The sequence below is a fragment of the Clarias gariepinus genome, chromosome 6 (genome assembly GCF_024256425.1).
Source record: "Clarias gariepinus isolate MV-2021 ecotype Netherlands chromosome 6, CGAR_prim_01v2, whole genome shotgun sequence".
In the NCBI taxonomy this organism is placed as follows: Eukaryota; Metazoa; Chordata; class Actinopteri; order Siluriformes; family Clariidae; genus Clarias; species Clarias gariepinus.
In genome coordinates, this window is record NC_071105.1 from 27,825,924 (window position 1) to 27,848,040 (window position 22,117).

Consider the following 22,117-nt stretch of genomic DNA (forward strand, 5'->3'; position numbering starts at 1 on the left):
ACATGCTATACCTGCAAATCTCACATCAATCACAACACTAGACACTCATGGTCATCTTGGAAGTCATGCAATAGGAAGGGTTAATACTTTCCTTTAAAGTTGCCTAAAAAAGCCATTTAAAAAGATACAGCCAGCTTGCCTAACGTGTCTTAACGAAAGGATGACAATCCACTGATTGGTAGTTGCCACCTTGGCTGTCTACTAAATACTGTTTGAACTAGGACAAAAATGTCTTTGTTCATACCCATAAGCAGTGCACCAGGACAGGGCCAGATGGCTGAGGGGATCTGGGTCACTGACAGCTTAGGAGCACCCTGTGTAGCTCAACAGATAGAGAGAGAACAGTTGTGTATGGTCACAGTCACATCATTTATAAGGTCAGTGTATATTTTGTGCAGAGTACAGTATAAGCAATGACTTAGCACCTTTACCCAACGCTTGGCTAAATAAATAAGTTTTCAACCTAGACATAAACATTGGAAATGAATCACAGTTCGAAACATTATTTCAAAGGCTATTCTATTACTTTTTAGGAAAAATATCAACTACTGACTGATGAAGGCATATATTGTTAGCTGCAGCATGCAATATTATCTTGGAAAACCTACTGTATGCTGTTCTATTTACCTCTAGTCTGGAACTTTTGTGGATAAAGTTACAAATTCTACCAGTGGTGTAATGTCTGTAAGTGTGTGGTTGACATGACATGCCTTTTTTTTGTAATCCAGAGAAGCATACGTGAAACATAGCTATTGAAAATAAAATACAATCTTTTTAACTCAAATGAATAATCACTCACTCACTCATCTTCTATACCGCTTTATCCGGTATTCAGGGTCATGGGGACCTTGAGCCTATCCCAGGAGGCTTAGGCAATTAGCCTAACCTGCATATCTTTGGACTGTGGGAGAAAACCGGAGTACCCAGAGAAAACCCACCAAGCACAGGGAGAACATGCAAACTCCATGCACACAGAGACGGGAATTGATCCTGGCAGCGAATCAAACCCGGACCCTGGAGGTGCAAGGCAACAGTGCTAACCACTATACCACCATGCCACCCAACTGAATAATCATCTATAGAAAATATATTTGGTACCATTCAGGGTGACAAATGGATGCATGTGGTGTGAGGGAAAATATGGTTTCACGCATGTAGCATAAAAATGGTTCTTGTGGTTATACCTCTACAATATGGTAACAGAGATTTAAAAGTATTTCTAAATGAAAAATAATCTATCTTTGCCATTCTATGGTAAAAGTATCACACCTGGAAAATGTTAATGAAGTGGGAAAATATTTGATTTATTGAAAAAATGAGAAGAGATGCAAACAAACAAGAGACAAACCGAGATGTTGTCTCTACTTCCTGAATGGAAAAAATACCACTCCCCCAAGGGTGTTCCAAAAATATGTGTTTAAATATCAGAATATAGTGTCACACTATATATCAATTTCTTGGACAAATCTTTTTTGATAAAAACTCACTCTGTGGGACGAAACTAGAGTACCCGGAAGAAACCGACCAAGCACCAGGAGAACTTGTAAACCCCATGCAGGTGGGAATCTGGCTAGGAATTGAACTAAGACCCTGGAGGTACAAGGCGACAGAGCTAACTACTAAGCCACTGTGCCACCTTATGTTCTGATCAATTAAAAAATAAAAAGTTTATGGACAAAATTCTTTTATTTATTTTACACTGTGGGCCACAAAAAAGTGCCATGTTCACACAAACACCCTTAATGCTCCACAAACTTTGTATAATAGTTTGCATGAAAGTACGCAGGCTGAGCAGGGACCTGCAAATTATGCAAGGCTCCACTCCCTTTCATGGAAATTGGAAAGACAGACATACGGAAACGGGCACACACACAGACACACAAACATACCATGAGTTTCATCATGAGTTTACATTAGAGTTGTGCCATACTTTTTCCATTTTCGAATTATTAATTGAACAGTGCTCTGTGAGATGTTAAAAGCTTGGGTTATTTTTTAATAACCTAACCCTGCTTCTACACAACTTTATCCCTAACAGTGGAGGCTGTTTGCTCACTAATGTTCTCTAACAAACCTCTGAGAGCTTCACACAACAGCTTTAATTATACAGAGATTAAATTACATACAGGTGGACTCTTTTTACTAATTAGGTGACTTCTGAAGTCAATTGGTTTCACTGGATTTTACTTAGGGGGAACCAAAGTAAAGAGGGCTAAGTACAAATGAACAACACACTTTTCAGAGTTGTATTTGTAAAAGAAATTAAGATCATTTATCATTTTCCTTTCACTTAACAGTTATGTGCTTCTTTGTGTTGGTTTATGACACACAATCCCAAAAAAATACCTTTACGTTTGTGGTTGTAACATGACAAAACATAGAGGTGTTCAAGGGGGATAAATACTTTTGCAGTACAGTAAGATTGAGTGGTCAGTGAGGCTGGTCATCTGGTCATGTGATAACTAATTCAGGTCTTGTTGGTCATTTTGCTAGCTGAAACTAGTAATAAAAACCTTTCAACTCGCATATCAGTTATTATCCTGAAAATATTCTTCAGTAGAAATGAAAGCTTTGTGTATGTTTTTCCCCAAAGCTAAAAGCCAGACCTTGGTGCAATCCTGCAGGGTAATTAACTGAAGCTAGTGGGACTCTCTGACATTTCCCAGCCTCTAATGGGTCCATGGGAGACCTGCAACACAGAAAAATAAAGTTAAGCCTTGGGACCTTTCTCTCATTAGAAAGAACAGGCAAATGTTAATCCAACCGGGAACAATTGTTTTTGAAAAAAAAAAAACACAATCAATTCATTAGATTAGCTCTAATTCATCAACAGAGGCATTGTAGTGAAAGATGTTTAAGATGCAAAAATAGCTTCTTTTTTAATTGCACAATTTATCTCCTATTGGTTTTGTTGTGGTCTTTTGGTAGCCCAGCTTTTGTCTGTGTGTGGAGACTGAAAGCAGAGCAACTAAAGCACTTGTGTTGTTAAAAAATAAGTTAAGCAGAATAAAATATAATGGGAGCTGTGTAAGTTTACAAAATCGCACTAGTGTTTTGCCTTACTTAAAATTGAGTTGGTTGGGTAATACACTTACTAAAATTGATCATTTTAACCTACCATACCTAGGTTGATTTCTTTCTTCTTACCAGATTGTGTTCTCTGACCCAAACTCTTTAAGCTTGGATATCTGGAGAAATTCCTTTTTCTTTTTTGTATATATTTAAAAAATAAAGTATTCTTCTTCAGAAAATATTGTGATCGTAAATTGTGGTGCTTTGAACTGACAGTAACAAGGTTAAAATATTCCTCAAGACTACATCTAAAGATTAGAAGAAAGCCTGCCTCTTTGGAAGTGAAATATAAATAAATAGAGTAGCTACTGTATGTATTTATCTATGTACTGTAGGTTTGTCACCTGGAATGGTTTCCCAACATTCTTGAGAGTTACCAGAGGTTTTGAGTACTTGTAATCTTCTTTCTTTTACTCTCTAGTCCAACTCATATAATAGACTTATACTCTATGTCTAATGGACTGGATTTTGTGACCGTGGGGGCCTGGTCATCTGATGCGGCACTCTCCTTTGACAAATAACCTAAAAATGTGTTTGTCTCTCTGATACAGCAGGTGGCAGTAAGCACCTACTTGGTTTGTGAGCTGCCATTAAATCTAAGAGAAAATGAGAACATGGACGTTAATATTTGTTCCAAGTGCCTTTGTACTTTATCAGCAATGGCTAGGATGAGACTGTTGTGTTTGCAAGGAGATTTCAGAGGAGACCAATGGCACTGATACAATACAGTTGCTGTTTAGACATGGCACTAATAATACTACAGTATGTCTAAACAGCAATCTACTTGTCTGCCACTTGAGCTTTGAGGAGCATTTGCTGTATGTAGGCAGTGGCCAGAGTGGAACCAATATTTTTTAATTATTACTCATATTTTAACAAAAAAATAAATGAAAGTTCAATAATATTTAATTTTAAAATGAGGGGAAAGGTATTGCTCTGTTTATTAGATAATATGTATTGATAAGTTTTGATAAGATAACTGGGAATGGCTCGGTCCATAGCACTAACAACCATGTAAGACATGCACTGGTTTCTGCAATTTTGTTAATTACTGTGCTGTTGTTTAGGGACATGAAGATCTCCAAATGTTGCTGAGTCAAAAAGCTTCTTAACCTGTTCTTTTTAGAAACTCCAGTGTTGAGAAGCTTCTAACACTGATGTCAGCTGTCTCGGTTGTAGCACCTTTTTTTTTTTTTGGGGGGATAGGCACTTACTATCAGGTGTAGGTTACAATTGACAACTGACTCATTTACATTGTAGGGTACAACTCGCAACCACCACAATTATTATCTAATGTTAACTTGTTTCTGGCTGCCAGCATCTGCTCACCCACAAAAAAAGTTTAAACAGCCCACCGAGAATGCTCCTGGACCTTGCAATTAGCCACTCTGGCTATGATTCTAAGGTGCTGCAAACTGGCAGTTTCTGAGGCTGGTCATTCCAATAAACTTATCCTCTGCGGCAGAGGTAGCTCTTCTGTTTTTTTCTTTCCTTGGATGGTCCTCATGATAGCCAGTTTCATCATAGCATTTGATGGTTTTGGTGACTGCACTTGGAAAACATTTAAAGTTTTTGAGATTTTCAGATTGATTGTCCTTCATTTTTTAAATTAACGGTAAACTGTTTTTCTCTTTACTTAACTATTTGTTTCTTGCAATAATATAGACAGTAGCTGTAGTAGCACTAATAGACCTATTTACACGGTACCCACCCTTTCTCTCCACAAGGCAACTGATCTAAAGCACATTAAGAAGTCAAGAGCTGCCACAAATTAACTCTTGACATGGCATATTAATGAACTAAAAACCATGCCAGGGACCTACCTCATGAATCTGTTTAGAGAATGCCATGAGTGTGCCAAGTGGGTTCAGATCCCCATTGAAATGCTCTCCGACCGCAAATGCTTTTGCTTCCTTTTTCTCTGAGAAAATCAGTAATATTAGAAGGGCTATGAACACATCAAGTTGTGCAGAGATCAGAAAAACTCAAACACAAGCAATTGATAGAAAAATCTTGAAAGAAACACTACAGTACCTCATATTATCAACCTGCGACCTTGACACACTTCCCACATCTCTCCTTAAAAGTGTGTTAAACTGTTTAAAAACAGATCTATTAGAAGTGGTGAACGCCTCACTTCTTTCTGGGACTTTTCCAAACTCTCTGAAAAGCCACTTCGAAAAAAGAATAATCTTGATAATTCCATATTAAAAAACTGCAGACCAATATCAAATCTTTCTTTTAGGCAAGATTATTGAAAAAGGTTATTTTTCATCAGGTAAACAACCACTTAAACTCAAATAGATACCTAGACAGTTTTCAATCTGGTTTCTGAGCGCATCACAGTACAGAGGCAGTGCTCATAAAGATAATAAATTATATTTGTTTAAATTCTGACTCTGGCAAAATATCAGTGTTGGTACTGCTAGATCTTAGCGCTGCGTTTGACACTGTCGATTATACCATACTAATAGAAAGACTGGAAAACTGGGTCGGGCTTTCTGGGATGGTACTTAAATGGTTCAGGTCATACTTTGAAGCGAGAGGTTATTATGTGAGTATGGGAGAGCACAAGTCTACTGTAAGTGGATGTCCATGACATGCGGAGTCCCACAAGGCTCAATTCTTACACCGCTTCTGTTTAGCCTGTATATGCTCCCACTAAGTCAGATGATAAGAAAGAACCAAATTGCCTATCACAGCTATGCTGATGATACCCAGCTTTACTTAGCCTTATCTCCAAATGATTATAGCCCCATACACTGATAGAAATATCCAGCCTGATCTAACTTTTTGCATCAGATTATTATGTAGTTCAAGCAAGACTATTCTTTGTATTTACTACTTACATTTCTTTATGTAAAAAATATTTTTTGCTAGTAAAGTCTACTTAATTTTGCTAGTAAAGTCTATTTAATTTTGCAAGGAAACCCTACTTAATTTAATTATTTCCCCAGTCCTTATTTTGTGTCCATGCTCTACTTAACTTTAAGAGTTTCAAATGTGTATTTTTAATTAAAATTTAACTTTTCATTTTACTTGGAGTGGGGCCTACTTTGTTTTATTAAATGTCCTAGTCTCATTTTAAATTTACATATACTCACATTATCTAGTTAGCAACTAGGCATTTCTTATATATTATACTGTAGTTAAAATACCAGTTGTTTAATTTTGTAATTTGAAATGCAACTTCATCCAGCCCAAAACTTGAAGAAAGAACACTTTTTATTATGTGCATACACTCCTGAACATCCACAGTTCCTTCAAAATGCACTTGGTCCTGAATCCACAGGTCGTCTTCTGCCTGTTAAAACTTTTTGCACATAAGGTGAACAGAATGCTCCAAAGAGTTGTTTCTTCCCGCAATTAGGCTTGGGTGCACTTTTAATTTGATACAGGGTTTTCCATGCTTTTTCTATGGTGAGGCAGTTTTATTTAAACAGAGTAAAATGAACAAGATTACATAAGGGATTACGCAGGGATTGCGTAAAATGGAAAATGTTAAGGAAAAAATGCACATTGTCTTGTGTTCTTAACAAATGCAGATTAATTTCTAACTTAGATATATTTATGTAAACGTACAAACTTGATTATTTATTGTTGATTACACAGATTTAATAATGCTACTGTACATTTACAACATCTCAGAGTTATTTTTTTTCAGTGTAGACTCTCTCTGCCAATGCATTGATAAAATTAACAGTTGGATGTGCCAGAATTTGCTTCAAGTCATTTGGAAACAAAGATCAAGCTCTGGAGGTGAATGCCTTCACTATAGGGGTCAGATAACTAAAAAACAAGTCAAGAATTGTGGGGTGATTCTGGAGACAGACCTTAGTTTCAGTAGTCATGTCATGACTAATATACTATCATCTCAAATACATTGCAAGAATTAAATGTTTTGTTTCCAATTAAGACTTGGAGAAACTTGTCCATGCCTTTATCACCAGAAGGGTGGATTATTGTAATGGTCTCCTCACCGGCCGTCCAAAGACCATTAGACAGCTGCAGCTCATTCAGAACGCCGCTGCCAGAAGTCTGACTAGACCCAGAAAATTTGGCACATCACACCATGACCTCAGGTTCTTACACTGGCTTCCTGTAACATTTGGGATAGATTTTAAAGTACTTTTACTTGCTTATAAATAACTTAATGGCCTAGGACCCAAACACATTACAGATACAGCTCATTGAATATAAACCTAACAGACCGCTCAGATCGTTAGGATCGAGTCAGTTAGAAATACCAAGTGTTCACACAAAACAAGGGGAGTCAGCTTTTAGCCATTATGCTGCCCGCAGTTGGAACCAGCTTCCAGAAGAGATCAGATGTATTAAAACATTGGTCACATTTAAATCTAGACTTAAAACTCATCTGTTTAGCTGTGAATTTTTTTGAATGAGCACTGTGCTATGTCCGAACCAACTGCATAATTTTATGTTTACCTAATATTTAAAACTGTTTTATTTTTATTTTAAATTAAAATTTAATTTGTTTTAATTAGTTGTATATTTTTATTTTTAATTAAAATGTACTTAGTTTAATGTTTTATTGCAAACTGTTTTTATTTAAATTTTAAATAAAAAGTTTTATTGCTATTATTTTCGTTTTATTTTATGATTATTTTCTTTTCTTTTATGTAAAGCACTTTGTATTACCATTGTGTATAAAATGTGCTATACAAATAAACCTTGCCTTTAACACTTTTTAGTTTATTCATTGTTTTGATGTCTTAAGTATTAATGTATAATTTTGAAAATAATAAAATAAAGAAAGCCCATTGAAGGAGAATTATTTACTGTGTGTGTGTGCGCGCATCTTCACACCACAATTTAATATATCAATTATGTATTGGGATTTTAATAAACTATTTTTTTTTATTATTATTAAACAATTAACAAACCTTTAGTTGCAGAACTGTTGATCCTCACACAACTTTTCAGAATATAGGAAATCAAATAGATGGCAAATTGGATATCCATGATATTCCTTGGATAAATAATGTTTATAAGGACCACACTTGGAGAAATATTTAAAAGCATACACAAACTTACGGTAAGCTCCATGAAGCAGAATAGTGTTTCTTGTCTTGTGGGCTGTTTTCTCAATCGAGATTGCCCTGCCATTGTACAGAAATATCAGGTATGTGGAGACTAGTACAGTATGAGGTAAACTGAAGAGAAGTAGAGTCTCTTGGATTAAAGAGTCTTTAATGCTATTTTAGTGCAATCACAAAATAGACCTTTGGAAGAAGCTGAGGTGTTTAGTAGACAGAGTTATAAAGAGATAAAGATAAAGAGTTTTGTAAAAACAGGTAAAAAACGAATGAGTCAAATAAAGCTTATGAGGAGGTAAGTGCACTGTTTAGTGCAGAATTGGGTATGATGCAGAGATTTACAAATGGCAATGTAGTGTTCACTCACCATCCCAGCCAAGTTAGGGGTATGTTGCATGTTGTAAAAACAGCCACAAGAATGAAGACAGAGCAGACAGATACATTGATAATAGAAAGTGTAACTCACTATGGTCAGAGCTACTGTGACAATCATCATTTATGCCCATGTGAATGCAGAGAATATAAAATGCATCCTAATAAAATATCTGATTACTGAAGAAGTTAGCCACCACGCACCCACTGATGTAGCTCATGCTAGGCCACACTCCCACCAAAATAAATTTATTTACAAATACATTGCTGAATGTTTCTCATTTTTTCCTTTTTGGTTCTAGTTGGTTGCATAGCTGACAGATTATGCTTTAGAATGAAAGAAGGAAACAAGATTATCTTCGATAGTTATGTCAGTCGACAATTGATTTTTATATGTGCTACACTATTTTTTTTTTAAATGTATTCTTAATCTGTGTATCTTAAACATAATATTTTAAGAAATTAACAAATTATATCATAATTACAAAATATTAACTAATTAAATCTTTGCAGCAAAACTACAGTATTAATATATAATTATCAGTTACAAATCAGTACTGTGTTTTATTTTAGTTACTCTTGAGCAATCTGTAAGAATTTCATTACAGAATTTCAGTGAATTGAATTTTATAATTTTAATGTATTGAATGTTTTGGTCCTGTAAACAAATTGGCAATTTAAAGCAATAATAATAATAATAATAATAATAATAATAATACTTTATAACTATGAAGCCTTGTGAACTTACAATAAAAAAATGTACTGGTAAGATTTTTTTGTTTTATGTCACATGTGAATTGATTATAAGAGACATTAATATGACCTCTGAGATAACTAGTTGGTAAGTTGAAAAAAGCCCTTTAACTTCCTAATGAATTATTTCCTGGTCATTGTCTTTACTTTTAGTTTTTTCCCATAGGCTGGATCCAGGCTCTAATGTAAACCTGTAGGGTTAATTAACTAGGGCCAGTGGGAACTTTTGGCATTTCCCTACCTACCCAGGGGCTCTCATTAGAAAGAATGAGCAAAGGTCAGCCTAACCTGAAATACTGATGAAAAACAAATAATCTTTTCTTGGGAATATGTAAAATGAGTCTTCAGAGATAGTAAGAAAAGTTCAAGATTTAGAAAATTCCTATTAGTTCCATTGTGGTCTCATGGCACATTAGCTTTTGCTTGCAACAATGCAACTTGGGGCTATGTTACCACTTCAAGAAGAACTGGCACAAATTGTTTATTATTATTATTATTATTATTATTATTATATCTTGCTCAGATTTTTTTTTTTTAACATAAGTTTACACAGCACAAATCACATGGAATCTGATCTTTTCAATTCTGATTTAAACGACTTCCATATGGTCCTAAATCAGATAGAATTTTTCCCCCAACAATATTATACAGTATAGTCTTCTACTGTATGTAACTTTGAGGTCAAGCCAACTCAAAATGCATTACAATTTTGCACTAGGAACAATGCAGGATGATATTGAAGAAGGATTTTAATGATGGGATAATAATTTATTGGCATTAACTTACTATCCATAATGCTCCAAAATGGTGCTCTGCCTCTTTTTCCCCTTAATGTAAGAAGAGGAATGTCCACTAATACAGTTGAAAGACATATACATTTATGCATGTAAGAAGGAGATAAAGTCTATTAAGTAATTTATTGGTCAAACATTAATTCACTCATTAACATAAGGTACTTCACCTGTTTCTACTGTAGCCTTTGGGGGATCAACTTGGGCTTGTGCTTTAAATCATTGTCATGTTGGAACATCCAAGAGCGTCCCATGCACAGCCTATTATGCTGTAAAATGCTAATTGTCTGCAGCATGTAATCAGTATCTAAATACTAGCATTCAACTTGCCATCAATTTTGACTAACTTCCCTGTGCCACTGGAGCTCACACAGCCCCAAAACATAAGCGATCCAACACCATGCCTTACAGTTTGGACGGTGTACCTTTTACTGTAAACATAGCATGTATGGCTGTTCAATCTTGGTCTTAAACATTCCAAATGACTCTGCACCAGAAGCTGTGAGGGTTGCCTGGGTGTTTTCTGACATACTGAGTGTGGGCCTTTTTGTGGCATGGGTGCAGTAACAGCTTTCTTCTGGCATGATGCAGGTCATTTGCGTTCAAGCACCTCCTTAATGTGCTCCTTGAAACAACACAAGCCATTTTTTCCCAAAGCAGTCTGTATGGCTCTCAAAGTTGTTTGTGGGTGCTGAACAATTCTTCTGACAGTTCTGGGTGAAATCTTTCTTGGTCTACCTGACTGTATCTTAGTATCAACTGAACCTTATATTTCCCACCTCTTTATCAATAAGGAGTTTAAACAGTACTGACTGTCAATTTTAAGTGTTGAGATATCATTTTACGGTGGTGTGAAAAACTATTTGCCCCCTTCCTGATTTCTTATTTTTTTGCATGTTTGTCACACAAAATGTTTCTGATCATCAAACACATTTAACTATTAGTCAAAGATAACACAAGTAAACATAAAAAGCAAATTTTAAATGATGGTTTTTATTATTTAGGGAGAAAAAAAATCCAAACCTACATGGCCCTGTGTGAAAAAGTAATTGCCCCCTGAACCTAATAACTGGTTGGGCCACCCTTAGCAGCAATAACTGCAATCAAGCGTTTGTGATAACTTGCAACGAGTCTTTTACAGCGCTCTGGAGGAATTTTGGCCCACTTATCTTTGCAGAATTGTTGTAATTCAGCTTTATTTGAGGGTTTTCTAGCATGAACCGCCTTTTTAAGGTCATGCCACAACATCTCAATAGGATTCAGGTCAGGACTTTGACTAGACCACTCCTTGTGACCACTTTTCTTGAGCCATTCAGAGGTGGATTTGCTGGTGTGTTTTGGGTCATTGTCCTGCTGCAGCACCCAAGTTCGCTTCAGCTTGAGTTGACGAACAGATGGCCGGACATTCTCCTTCAGGATTTTTTGGTAGACAGTAGAATTCATGGTTCCATCTATCACAGCAAGCCTTCCAGGTCCTGAAGCAGCAAAACAACCCCAGACCATCACACTACCACCACCATATTTTACTGTTGGTATGATGTTCTTTTTCTGAAATGCTGCGTTACTTTTACGCCAGATGTAACGGGACACGCACCTTCCAAAAAGTTCAACTTTTGTCTCGTCGGTTCACAAGGTATTTTCCCAAAAGTCTTGGCAATCATTGAGATGTTTTTTAGCAAAATTGAGACGAGCTTTAATGTTCTTTTTGCTTAAAAGTGGTTTGCGCCTTGGAAATCTGCCATGCAGGCCGTTTTTGCCCAGTCCCTTTCTTATGGTGGAGTCGTGAACACTGACCATAATTAAGGCAAGTGAGGCCTGCAGTTCTTTAGATGTTGTCCTGGGGTCTTTTGTGGCCTCTAGGATGAGTTGTCTCTGCGCTCTTGGGGTAATTTTGGTCGGCCAGCCACTCCTGGGAAGGTTCACCACTGTTCCATGTTTTTGCCATTTGTGGATAATGGCCCTCACTGTGGTTCACTGGAGTCCCAAAGCTTTAGAAATGGCTTTATAACCTTTACCAGACAATTAGATCTCAATCACTTTTGTTCTCATTTGTTCCTGAATTTCTTTGGATCTTGGCATGATGTCTAGCTTTTGAGGTGCTTTTGGTCTACTTCTCTGTGTCAGGTAGCTCTTATTTAAGTGATTTCTTGATTGAAACAGGTGTGGCAGTAATCAGGCCTGGGGGTGACTACAGAAATTGAACTCAGGTGTGATAAACCACAGTTAAGTTATTTTTTAACGAGGGGGGCAATCACTTTTTCACACAGGGCCATGTAGATTTGGAGTTTTTTTTTCTCCCTTAATAACATAAACCTTCATTTAAAAACTGCATTTTGTGTTCAATTATGTTATCTTTGACTAATAGTTAACGTTTTTTGATAAGCAGAAACATTTAAGTGTGACAAACATGCAAAAGAATAAGAAATCAGGAAGGGGGCAAATAGTTTTTCACACCACTGTATATCATTTTCCTGCTTTATAAAGTTCGGCCACTGTCCCTTATTACGCAGGACCATTATCTGTTCTTTTGTTTTCCCCATGAGGCAGTATCCAGCCAAATCAATGCATCATCTCATGAATTGTGAAAATCACTGACCATTTACAGTAGGTGCAGACACTAATTACAATCACAATGAGTCACAGGTGTGGAAACTTCCATTTAACTGCCATTTAAACCTGTGTGTTTGGGTGAGTTCAGTTATCATTAGGTTTTAAAAAGGAGTAAAACAACTATGTGATAATTAATGACTTCAGATGAACACTATGCTTAAATAAGAAAATTGCTAACATACAGTAATCACAGGTGATGTGGGACTAAGGCTGATAGTTCTATCGGGATTAGTAGAAATAAGAAGCACAGTTAAATATGCAATATACTATACACATAATAGTTAACACATAATAGACTTAGACCTAGTGATCAGATAATCAGTTTAAACGTCCAAAATGTCATATTCATGTTGTTTAGTAAACTTAGTTATACGCCAGTAATTTATAAAGCAAAAAAGGCACACCACAAACCAATAAGAAGGAAATTTCTTTGTGTAAAGTACAAAAGTACTTTGTGGTAAAAGTTTATAAGAAAGATCGGAGTGACATGAAGTGAGCTGATGAAACGTCACCGCGTACAGTATCTGGTCAAAAAAGAGGAACTTACCAAACTCTCCTTTTCATAAGGAAAAAAAAACCTTTTTATTAAAAGTTTAAGAAGGCTAAGGGACTCAACTCACACATGAATAATTTATGAATAAAGATAAGACAAGGGCTGAAAAACTATAAAGTTGGGAGCTGTCACTCAACTAGGCCAAAACAATCATAATATATTTAATGATTATTTAATTAATATTGAAAGGAAAGTTGGATCAAACAAAAAAAAAAACAATGAGGAGCTATAGAGTGAGCGTCAGGTATATTTTAAATTAGGAAAGGGGAAACTTTTTGGGGCAACTGACTTCTGACTGGTTTAGATTTGTCTGTCTAATTTAAGTCTGTCTTTAATAAACTTAATTTGCTTTTTTTTCCACCAAAGTTTGCTTAGTGATATTGTTTGAAAATGTTTGAAGTCCACGAAATGTGCCATGACACTGTCTACCCCCCACAATATAATTGGTGTTTTCAAATTCTGTGTATACTGTATGTGTGTGAGTGTAAATGCTTGTGTGTCCTGCGATATATTGAGGCTCCACCCAGAATGTATCCAGACTCTCCTGAGATATTTCCCATAGCCATGCATAAACAGTATAGAGAATTAGTGAGTGAGTTTCTCTTTATAAGAACATGATAACTACCAACTTAAATAGTAACCTTAAACAAAAAAAGGGTTTGAAAATTGCTGAATAAATAATACCCAATAGTACTGTACAAGGATATATTGGCTTTGTATGGAAAATGCATTATTTCATCATATAAAAACATTCAGGTCTCAAGAGAATAAACTCTATTACAGTACACTCATGATGTACAGGGTAATTCACTTGAAAGCGCTTAAACTCTTGCTATAATAAAAGCAATGTAAACCGGAAAAAACATTACATATGTTAACACAGGGCTCCATGTTCCTGGATGTATTGACAAGGATATTGAGGGATAGCAGCAATTTCACATTCTATGTTTTCTCTAATCTTCACAGTCAGGAACACTATATATCTTTCAAAATTCCCTTTGACATTGCTTAAACAAATTGGTAAGCCAAGAGGTTAGCACTATAAAAGATACGCTGCTCATTACTGTACACCACCATCCTGATGAAAAGTCAATGACTGAGTGAAGGGGTATGGTGTTAAGCGGTGAAATGACTGTCTTGGGCTACCTTATCAGTCCGACTTAGGGGCATCCCAGTGTGTTCAAGCACATTGTATGTTGTTTCATTCAGATTTCTTTGTTCTAGCAATAATTATTATTCATGGCCTCTCTCGAGTGAATCTCAATGTATTATTCATGAAGCAGGATTGAAGAAAAAGTAATTCAATTTAAATAAAAAAATTTCAGAAATTTACAAAATACAATAGCAATCTGAAGAGCAACTTTTTAAATTAATAGTAATTTTTCTAAATATTTTCGTCATTAACAAACAGAAAATTATAAAGTTTCATGTTTATTTCATTTTGTTAATAAAAAGTTTTATTACAAAAATGGTTATTAGAAAGCATATAAAAGTACAGGGATTAAGCTTAAAAATCTATTTCAGGTTCTATAAAACTTTAATAGGATGATTTACACACATAATTTCAAGTAATAAAAGAAAATCCTGAAAATCCTCTTTTGGGCCATACTACAGAAAAGGCCAGTTCAGTATTGATTGTTTTCCTAACCATTTTCCCCTTATATACTGGCCACCAAAAATTAAATACCATAGGGAAGAAGGCAACATTAGTAAAAAAAAATATCGCGAAATCTACACGATACATGCTGTGGCCTTTTGGATTTCTATGGCCAATTTTGGACTGTCTAGCCAACTCTCTTCACCACTATTAAAAAGCTAATTGAGAGAGTACAGCGTCTTTACAATGAATGGGGTGTTATCCCTTGAGTGCTGGTGTCTTGTGGTAACATTATATTATAATACACTCTCTTGGTTTTTCCTTTAACCTAACATCTGTCTTTACATCTAGGTGTTTAAGGCTACCTGTTTTTACTAGATACACAAGACAACACAAAACAACAATGTGTTAAATGTATAAACTGTATGCCATAATGCAGTGATAATACAAAATAGATCATAAATATTTTTAATAACTGTATAAAAAAGGACAGCTAAAAACAGGGTGCGATGAAAACTGCATCTTACATGAACTCCAGTGCATCTATGGGCATGCCCAGTGATTCTTCATGTAAATGCAGTACAAGTTTTAGATCCACAAAACTTTGGTTATAAAACTTATGTAAACCAGTCTAGGCCATCACTTAAGTGCCTTCCAAAAGAAGCTTATCCTGGAAAGCTATAATCTTGCAGATGATGTAATAAAATCATTTCCTTTTGAGCAGCTGCTTCTCCAGATACTCCATTCGTGTAGTCATTGCTGATAGTGGTATAATTAAGGGTAAATAACAGATAGTGAAAGTAAGAATATTTTGGATTCCCTCTTGTGTTCATGTCCTCATATGCACTGGCCTTTAAACAAAGTCACGTAATTATGTAGAATTTGAATTTAAAGTTTTGCTTAGCAAAAACAACAACAAAAAAAGAATAATGCTAAAGTCAACTGACTGATTCCCAAATTTGGCCACAAAATTCAACATCATTTACAAATATTTTTTTTTATTTTATTTTTTTTTACATTTTTTACATTTTATTTTGCCATCTTGTAGGAGCTTGTCAAAAATGTCATCAGCTTTAGATGTGTCAGCTCAAACCTTCAGCACAAATATTCTCATGAATGACGGGTTCGTACAAATCTCCCTGTTCCTCTGAATTCTGCAGTTAATAGATATTTAGGCAGGAATTTGGGGCATAGTTTTCTACAGCCTTCTTAGGAAGTTGTTACAGCTGCTGTTTAATTCTTAATAACAGTTCAAGGCATTCTTGGAAAAAAAAAAGACTTTTCTATCGCATGGTGGCTGTAGTTCTTACATTCGCCTTAAGGTTGCCTTAGAATCTTTCTATATGGGCACCTTTATGGGCAGTACGAGACTATGTTTGCTGAGCTGGACCACAAGTCAGATCGTGAAAACTCTTAAAAACTCTCAGCAGACACATGCAGCTTTTATACAGCCCTCGTAACCTTCGTATAAGGTTATGAATATTTATGAAAATTGGTTCAATTTTTAAAATGTGTTCTTGCAGCTACTACTGCCACCGTAGGAATACGGGGTTTTGGAAAATGCTTGCGATAGATGGACACCCCACCCAAGATGTACTGTATCTCGAGTCCCATAGCCATGCACAAACAGTATAGATAAGTAGTTAGTGTTTCTCTTTATAAGTATAATTTATGTAAACCAGTCTGGGCGATCACTTAAGTGACTTCTAAAAGAAGCTTAAAATCATTTGTACGGAGTTAGTCGCCGTTTGTATGGGTATTTGTGACTGCTGCTTTAGCAATGTTATTAGAGTAAATCTTGCTACTGTATGTACTGTAATTTTGTATGTTATGTTGTGATGTGTTCTGTTGGCAAATATTATTAAAAAAAAATGCAAATAATGTAAAAAATAGCAGAGATGAGATTAAGTCAGGCTGTTCCCTGCTCCGAATGACAGGATACTTGCAGCTGTAGTTACCAGCTGTCAAGTCAGTAGCTTCTTATGTCATGCACGTAATGCAGTGTGTACCAGGTATGAAAAGGGGATTGCTGCCTGTATGACAGTGGTAATCCTTTGCCCTTGCACTTTGGCCTTCTTTGATTTTTTTTAATGATGTAAAAAATGCTGTAGAACCAAGAACAATTTTTCCACTTGCAATGATTAATGCTGTAAATAAATGAATATGCCATGCCTGCAAAATTTAAGTTAATTTAACTAGATCTAACTTTAATCTGAATAACCAAATGGAAATGTATAATTCTATAAGTAACAAACATAGACACACACGCGCGCACACACGCACACACACACCCTATTGCATGTAAAAGAAAAGTTTTATTGTAAAAGATTTTAGTTGCTTGAACACAGAACTATAAAGGATATGTTTCTGGTCGAGTTGTTTCAGAGTGACCATGGTAGCCTGTTGGAACTCCACAAGACTATCACAGGCACAAGGATCTTTCACCTCTATTTCACCTTGGCTCTCCTCTGTCAACATATAATGGATGGATGGAAGGAAGGAAGGAAGGAAGGAAGGAAGAAAGGAAGGACGGGAGAAAACAAGACATAGTCCATATATTAGTAATTTTAACATTGGAATATTTTACATTTAATTATTAAATCAAATGGTAAGCAAATTAAATCATCATCCTAGAAAATAATGTAATTAGGGTTAACAGTCTCATTCAGCTTATATGTATTCTGCTTGGTTTTAAATAAGTATTATTTTTTCCCCCACTTTCTGTGTTTTAGAGACCATAAGTTCTCTTTTTTCATATATTGTACCTGGACAGACATTGAGTTTAAGGTCCTCTGCAAGCTGGTGAATAGCAGTGAAGTCAGAGGTGTAGAAAAAATGATTTTCTACTGGCTCAGAGGCAATCTCTCTCAGTTCATCCTCTACAGCTTTGCCAACTCCAACAGCATACATTGTTATTCCTGTAAAACAGCATACAGTACTTTAAATGTAGCTCTTAAAGTTTTTACATTCTATCACAAATAGTGAAAATAAATAAACATGGCAATGTACAGTTTCATGAAAATATGTGCAGTAGTTGTAAGTCAAGGTGACTGGACACATATTTTTTATGTCTTACAATAATAACAGATAATCGTTTTTAGTCCTTCTTTAGATAGACAGCATTGGAGCAGTTATGCCCAACTGAACCAAAATATTTTAATAGCATGTTTGAGATTTATTATGTCATTTTACCAGGATCTCAGTGCACCAGCTATATTCAGAACACCCAGTAATACGTACTGACTTTTTTTCCATGTTGTTGTGTAAATATGATGGTGCACATCATTCTATTTGAGCAGCTGATTTGGGATTTGTCTGTTGGTGCATTGATATAAAGTCTTTGGACACATGACACATGTGCAAACTAGACACTTATTTTAGATAAACTGTACAAGCGTTGAAAGTACAAGCACTTTGCTTCTAAAATAGAAAGTCTGTGAACTGTTTAATTAATAAAACAAATGAATACTGATCTGAACTGCAGCTCACCTGCTTCCTTTGCCTTCTTGGCCCACTCTGTTATGTCATCTTGAGAACGCCCATCAGTAAACACCAGCCCAATACGGGGTATGTTTCTTGTGGCAGTGCGGGCACCCTCAGCCTCAGAGAAGCTATTCTGCACCATGTGCTTTAGTGCTAGCCCTGTCATTGTTCCTTTCTCCATGTAGGGTACTTTCATTACAGCAGCCTTGACCTCTTCCTTGGTCTTATACATACTGAGAGGGAACTCTGTCCTCACTCGGCTGGAGTATTGGACAAGACCTACACGTGTCCCGTGAGCAGAGATGTCTAGTTGGTCGATAACCTGGTTGACAAACTGCTTGACAAGCTCAAAGTTTTGTGGCCGTACACTTTTAGAGCCATCAATCAGGAGAACCAGGTCAATATTCGCTGATCTGCAGCCTAAAATTGAGGAAATGTGTATTAATAATAATAATAATAATGTTTAGCTGAAATATTGATTTGTTATATGCAGTACATACTTCCACAGCTTTTTCCATCATCTTGTAGAAGATGACCCTCAGGGCAGATACAGTGGTATGATCCTGTTGTACTCACACACTGGTGCTGACAGCCATGTTCTACTACATTACACAGGTTGTCCGCTGAGGGGAGGGGGGAGGGAGGGGGGTTCAAACAGACAAACAAGCAGACAATTATTTAAGCATTAACATGGTATCATTTACACAACATTTGTTTGGATTATACTACTACATGCAATGGCTGCCATAAGCCAACTATGCATGCTTATTATGTGTGCATTTATAAAAAATCAGCAAATCTTCTTTTCAGATGATGAATTGTGTTTTAAGAATGATTGTAGTAATTTCTAAAATGGTTTTCTCAAGCATATAGTCAAAAGTGTATCGTAAGAATTATTTCATCATATAAGTTTTTGGTTTTTAAGATGCTAGGTTGGCATTTGGAAACTGAGTATATTTAAATGTTTTAAAGGTATGTAGCTACAGAGTGATTCACTTAAAAGAGGCCCCAAATATTTTATAATAACGCTCACTAGGATAAAGCAATCTGAACGAAACAACGTACAATGTGCTCCTCAAAATATGGAGCCTCGAACAAACCAGTATGCCCCTGAGTCGACCCGATAAGGTAGATGCCAGACAGCCATTGTGCTATTTAACTCCGTACCCCTTCACTTAGTCAATTCAGGAATGTGGAGCGCCACGTTGAAATGTGTCTGGCGAAAAATGGAGATGATGTCCAGCACATCAATAACACATACACTACCGTTTAAAAGTTTGGGGTCACTTGCAAATTTCTTTGTTTTTGTTTAGTGATTTATTTTCTACATTCTACAACAATACTGGGGATTTCAAAACTATAAAATAACACATATGGAATTAGGTAATTATGTTCAACAACAAAAACAACAGTTAGTTGTTATATTAAGACACAGAGGTTAGCTTTTCTGTAATAGCTCTTGCAAGAACAGTATTGTCAAGTGCATTTGCAAAATCCGTCCAGCACCATAATGAAACTGGCTCTCATGAAGACCATCCCAGGAGGGCGAGACCAAAACCTACCTCTGCCGCAGACGAGAAGTTCATTTAGAGTTATCAGCCTGAAAAATGACCAATTAACAGCACCTCAGATTAGAGGCGTTATGAAGTCTTTACAGAGCAGAAGTAGCAGAAACATCTCAATATCAACTGTTCAAAGGAGATTAATGCATTTTTTGGACACCTTCAGCATTCCTTTACAATGTAGAAAAAAAATCAAATCAGGAACGATCATGGAGATTTATCATAGCGAGGGCTCTCTTTCGAGTGACTCACCCTGTATTATTTTTATATTTTATTCTTACAGACTCTCAGCATTTAAAATTTTAATTCAGGTACTGTACTTTATGTAGTACAAATAAGAGAAATAAATGATGCAATATCGTAGCTTCTAAATAATATTTTGGACAATAAAATAAAGCATATATTATTTTCCCAAGACATGTTTTAAGTCATACATTGCTAAAACATAATAAGCATAGGATGATTGGATGATGTAATTCAAAACAATTACAGTAGAAATACAAAAGCACTTACTGTACACATTTAAGTGTACAGTAAGTACAGTAAAAATAACATCTAAAAAAAAAAAGATTTGAACTAAATTGATCCAAATGTATTTTCTTGAGCTTTGGCCTTCCTTGCAACAATCCTACTTTTTCTAACCTTGCATGCAGTGGCTGGGTGGTATGGGGATTAAAAGTCTTGCCCAAGGACTCAACAGTGGCAACTTGATGGTGGCAAGGTTCGAACGTTGGCCTTCCAATCAGCAACACAAAGCCTCAGATGCCTGGGCCCACTACTGCCCCTACATCTAAAATATTAATATTCTAATTAAATACCTAAATTCTTATAAGTAGATGATGTTAATTCTAAGCAAACTAATATTGGCATACTCTGACCGGGCATTCATTATATACATAGTTTTTGACATCCCTATAGAAAAAAAGTTCTTGTAGTACATACTACATAGTATAATAATATTTTTAAAATATAAATACAATAAAATATTACAAACATTTTAAACAAATAACAACAGTAAATAAAATACTTAAAGTAAAATAGAAATAGTCAGTATTACTAACTATAGGCAACTTAATATCTGGGTATGGATATAGGTAAAATATCTCAGAACTGCTATTATTTAGCAGCAAAAAAAAAAAAAATCTGTAAAAGTCATACCATGGCCTAAGGTCTCTGGTAAAGTTATACATAATAAACATTGCCTTGGCGTCAGTCCAGTTTTTAGGGGGAAAAAAATACTGTGAAACCTTAAAACCTTGAAGGTGCATAACTTGCTGGAAAGGATTCTAAAAATACAATTACAACAGAACTTTCAAAGTAAAATTTGAAATGTTAGGTTTTCATATCGTATATTGGCTAAAACTGGTCACTTAATCTACACTCCCAGTCAAACATTTGGCCATACCTTCTCATTTCATGGTCTTTCCTGATTTTTATTTCTTTTTACTTTGTAAAACAATACTGACTGCATCCAAATAAGCTATAATCTTCCCTGAACAGCTGATATTGGGATGTGTCTACTACGTATGCCCTGTAAAGCCTTCATAATAGTGATTTCCAAGGCTGATCCTCTCTAAATGACCTTCTTCTCTGCAGCAAAGATAAGTTTTGACTCGCTTTCCTGGGATGGTCTTCATGAGAGCATGTAGTTTTCATCATGGTGCTTGATGAGTTTTGCAAATGCACTTGACAATACTGTTCTTGCAAGAATGTTTCAGAGCAGCAGACCTTGTTTGGCCATGTCATAAAAACTAACTAATGTTTTTGTTGTTATTACTTAATGCCATATGTGCTATTTTACTTTTAAAAATTCAATATTGTTCTAGAATGTAAAAAAAAAATAAATCCAAACTTGTGCCCAAAACTTTGACAAGTAAGGTAGAAATCTGCCATAAAAATGAAGAAATACTATATGCTAAAATCTAGTTCCTAAAATTACTTATTTCTATGGCGACGGACGGACGGACAAACAGATAGATAGATAGAACTTTATAAATCCCAAAGGGAAATTATACATAAATTGGTCTATACATACCCTGACAGGTCCTTCCATCTGCTTGAAGTGTGTATCCCTCATTACAGTGGCAATAGTATCCATTATATATACTCACACATTCATGTTCACAGCCGTGATTCCCAAATAAACAGTAGTCAATTACTGGATGAACAAAGACAGAATAAGTTTCATAAAATTTTATGAATATTAACAGAATATTATGAATATTATTTGTAATTAATTTATGCTACATTTAAAAAGCGGTCTTAAA

The 22,117-nt window shown here is 35.6% G+C and overlaps 1 protein-coding gene and 1 pseudogene across 3 annotated transcripts in view; both read right to left on the reverse strand.

Annotated features, from left to right (window-relative positions):
- Positions 1-2,629: 2,629 nt before the first annotated feature.
- LOC128526711 (uncharacterized) lies at positions 2,630-8,722 on the reverse strand (annotated as a pseudogene).
- A 5,962-nt stretch (positions 8,723-14,684) lies between these two features.
- matn4 (matrilin 4) overlaps positions 14,685-22,117 on the reverse strand; it is a 29,087-nt gene continuing 21,654 nt past the window's right edge. For all 3 annotated transcript variants that reach the window (XM_053498832.1, XM_053498829.1, XM_053498830.1), the window contains 6 exons: positions 21,886-22,008; positions 18,789-18,911; positions 18,295-18,708; positions 17,571-17,723; positions 17,169-17,273; positions 14,685-15,570 (listed from right to left, as the gene is read on the reverse strand). In XM_053498832.1, the coding sequence (XP_053354807.1) occupies positions 15,512-15,570; positions 17,169-17,273; positions 17,571-17,723; positions 18,295-18,708; positions 18,789-18,911; positions 21,886-22,008 (977 nt within the window). In that variant the 3' untranslated portion in view covers positions 14,685-15,511. The remainder of the gene's footprint in view (positions 15,571-17,168; positions 17,274-17,570; positions 17,724-18,294; positions 18,709-18,788; positions 18,912-21,885; positions 22,009-22,117) is intronic.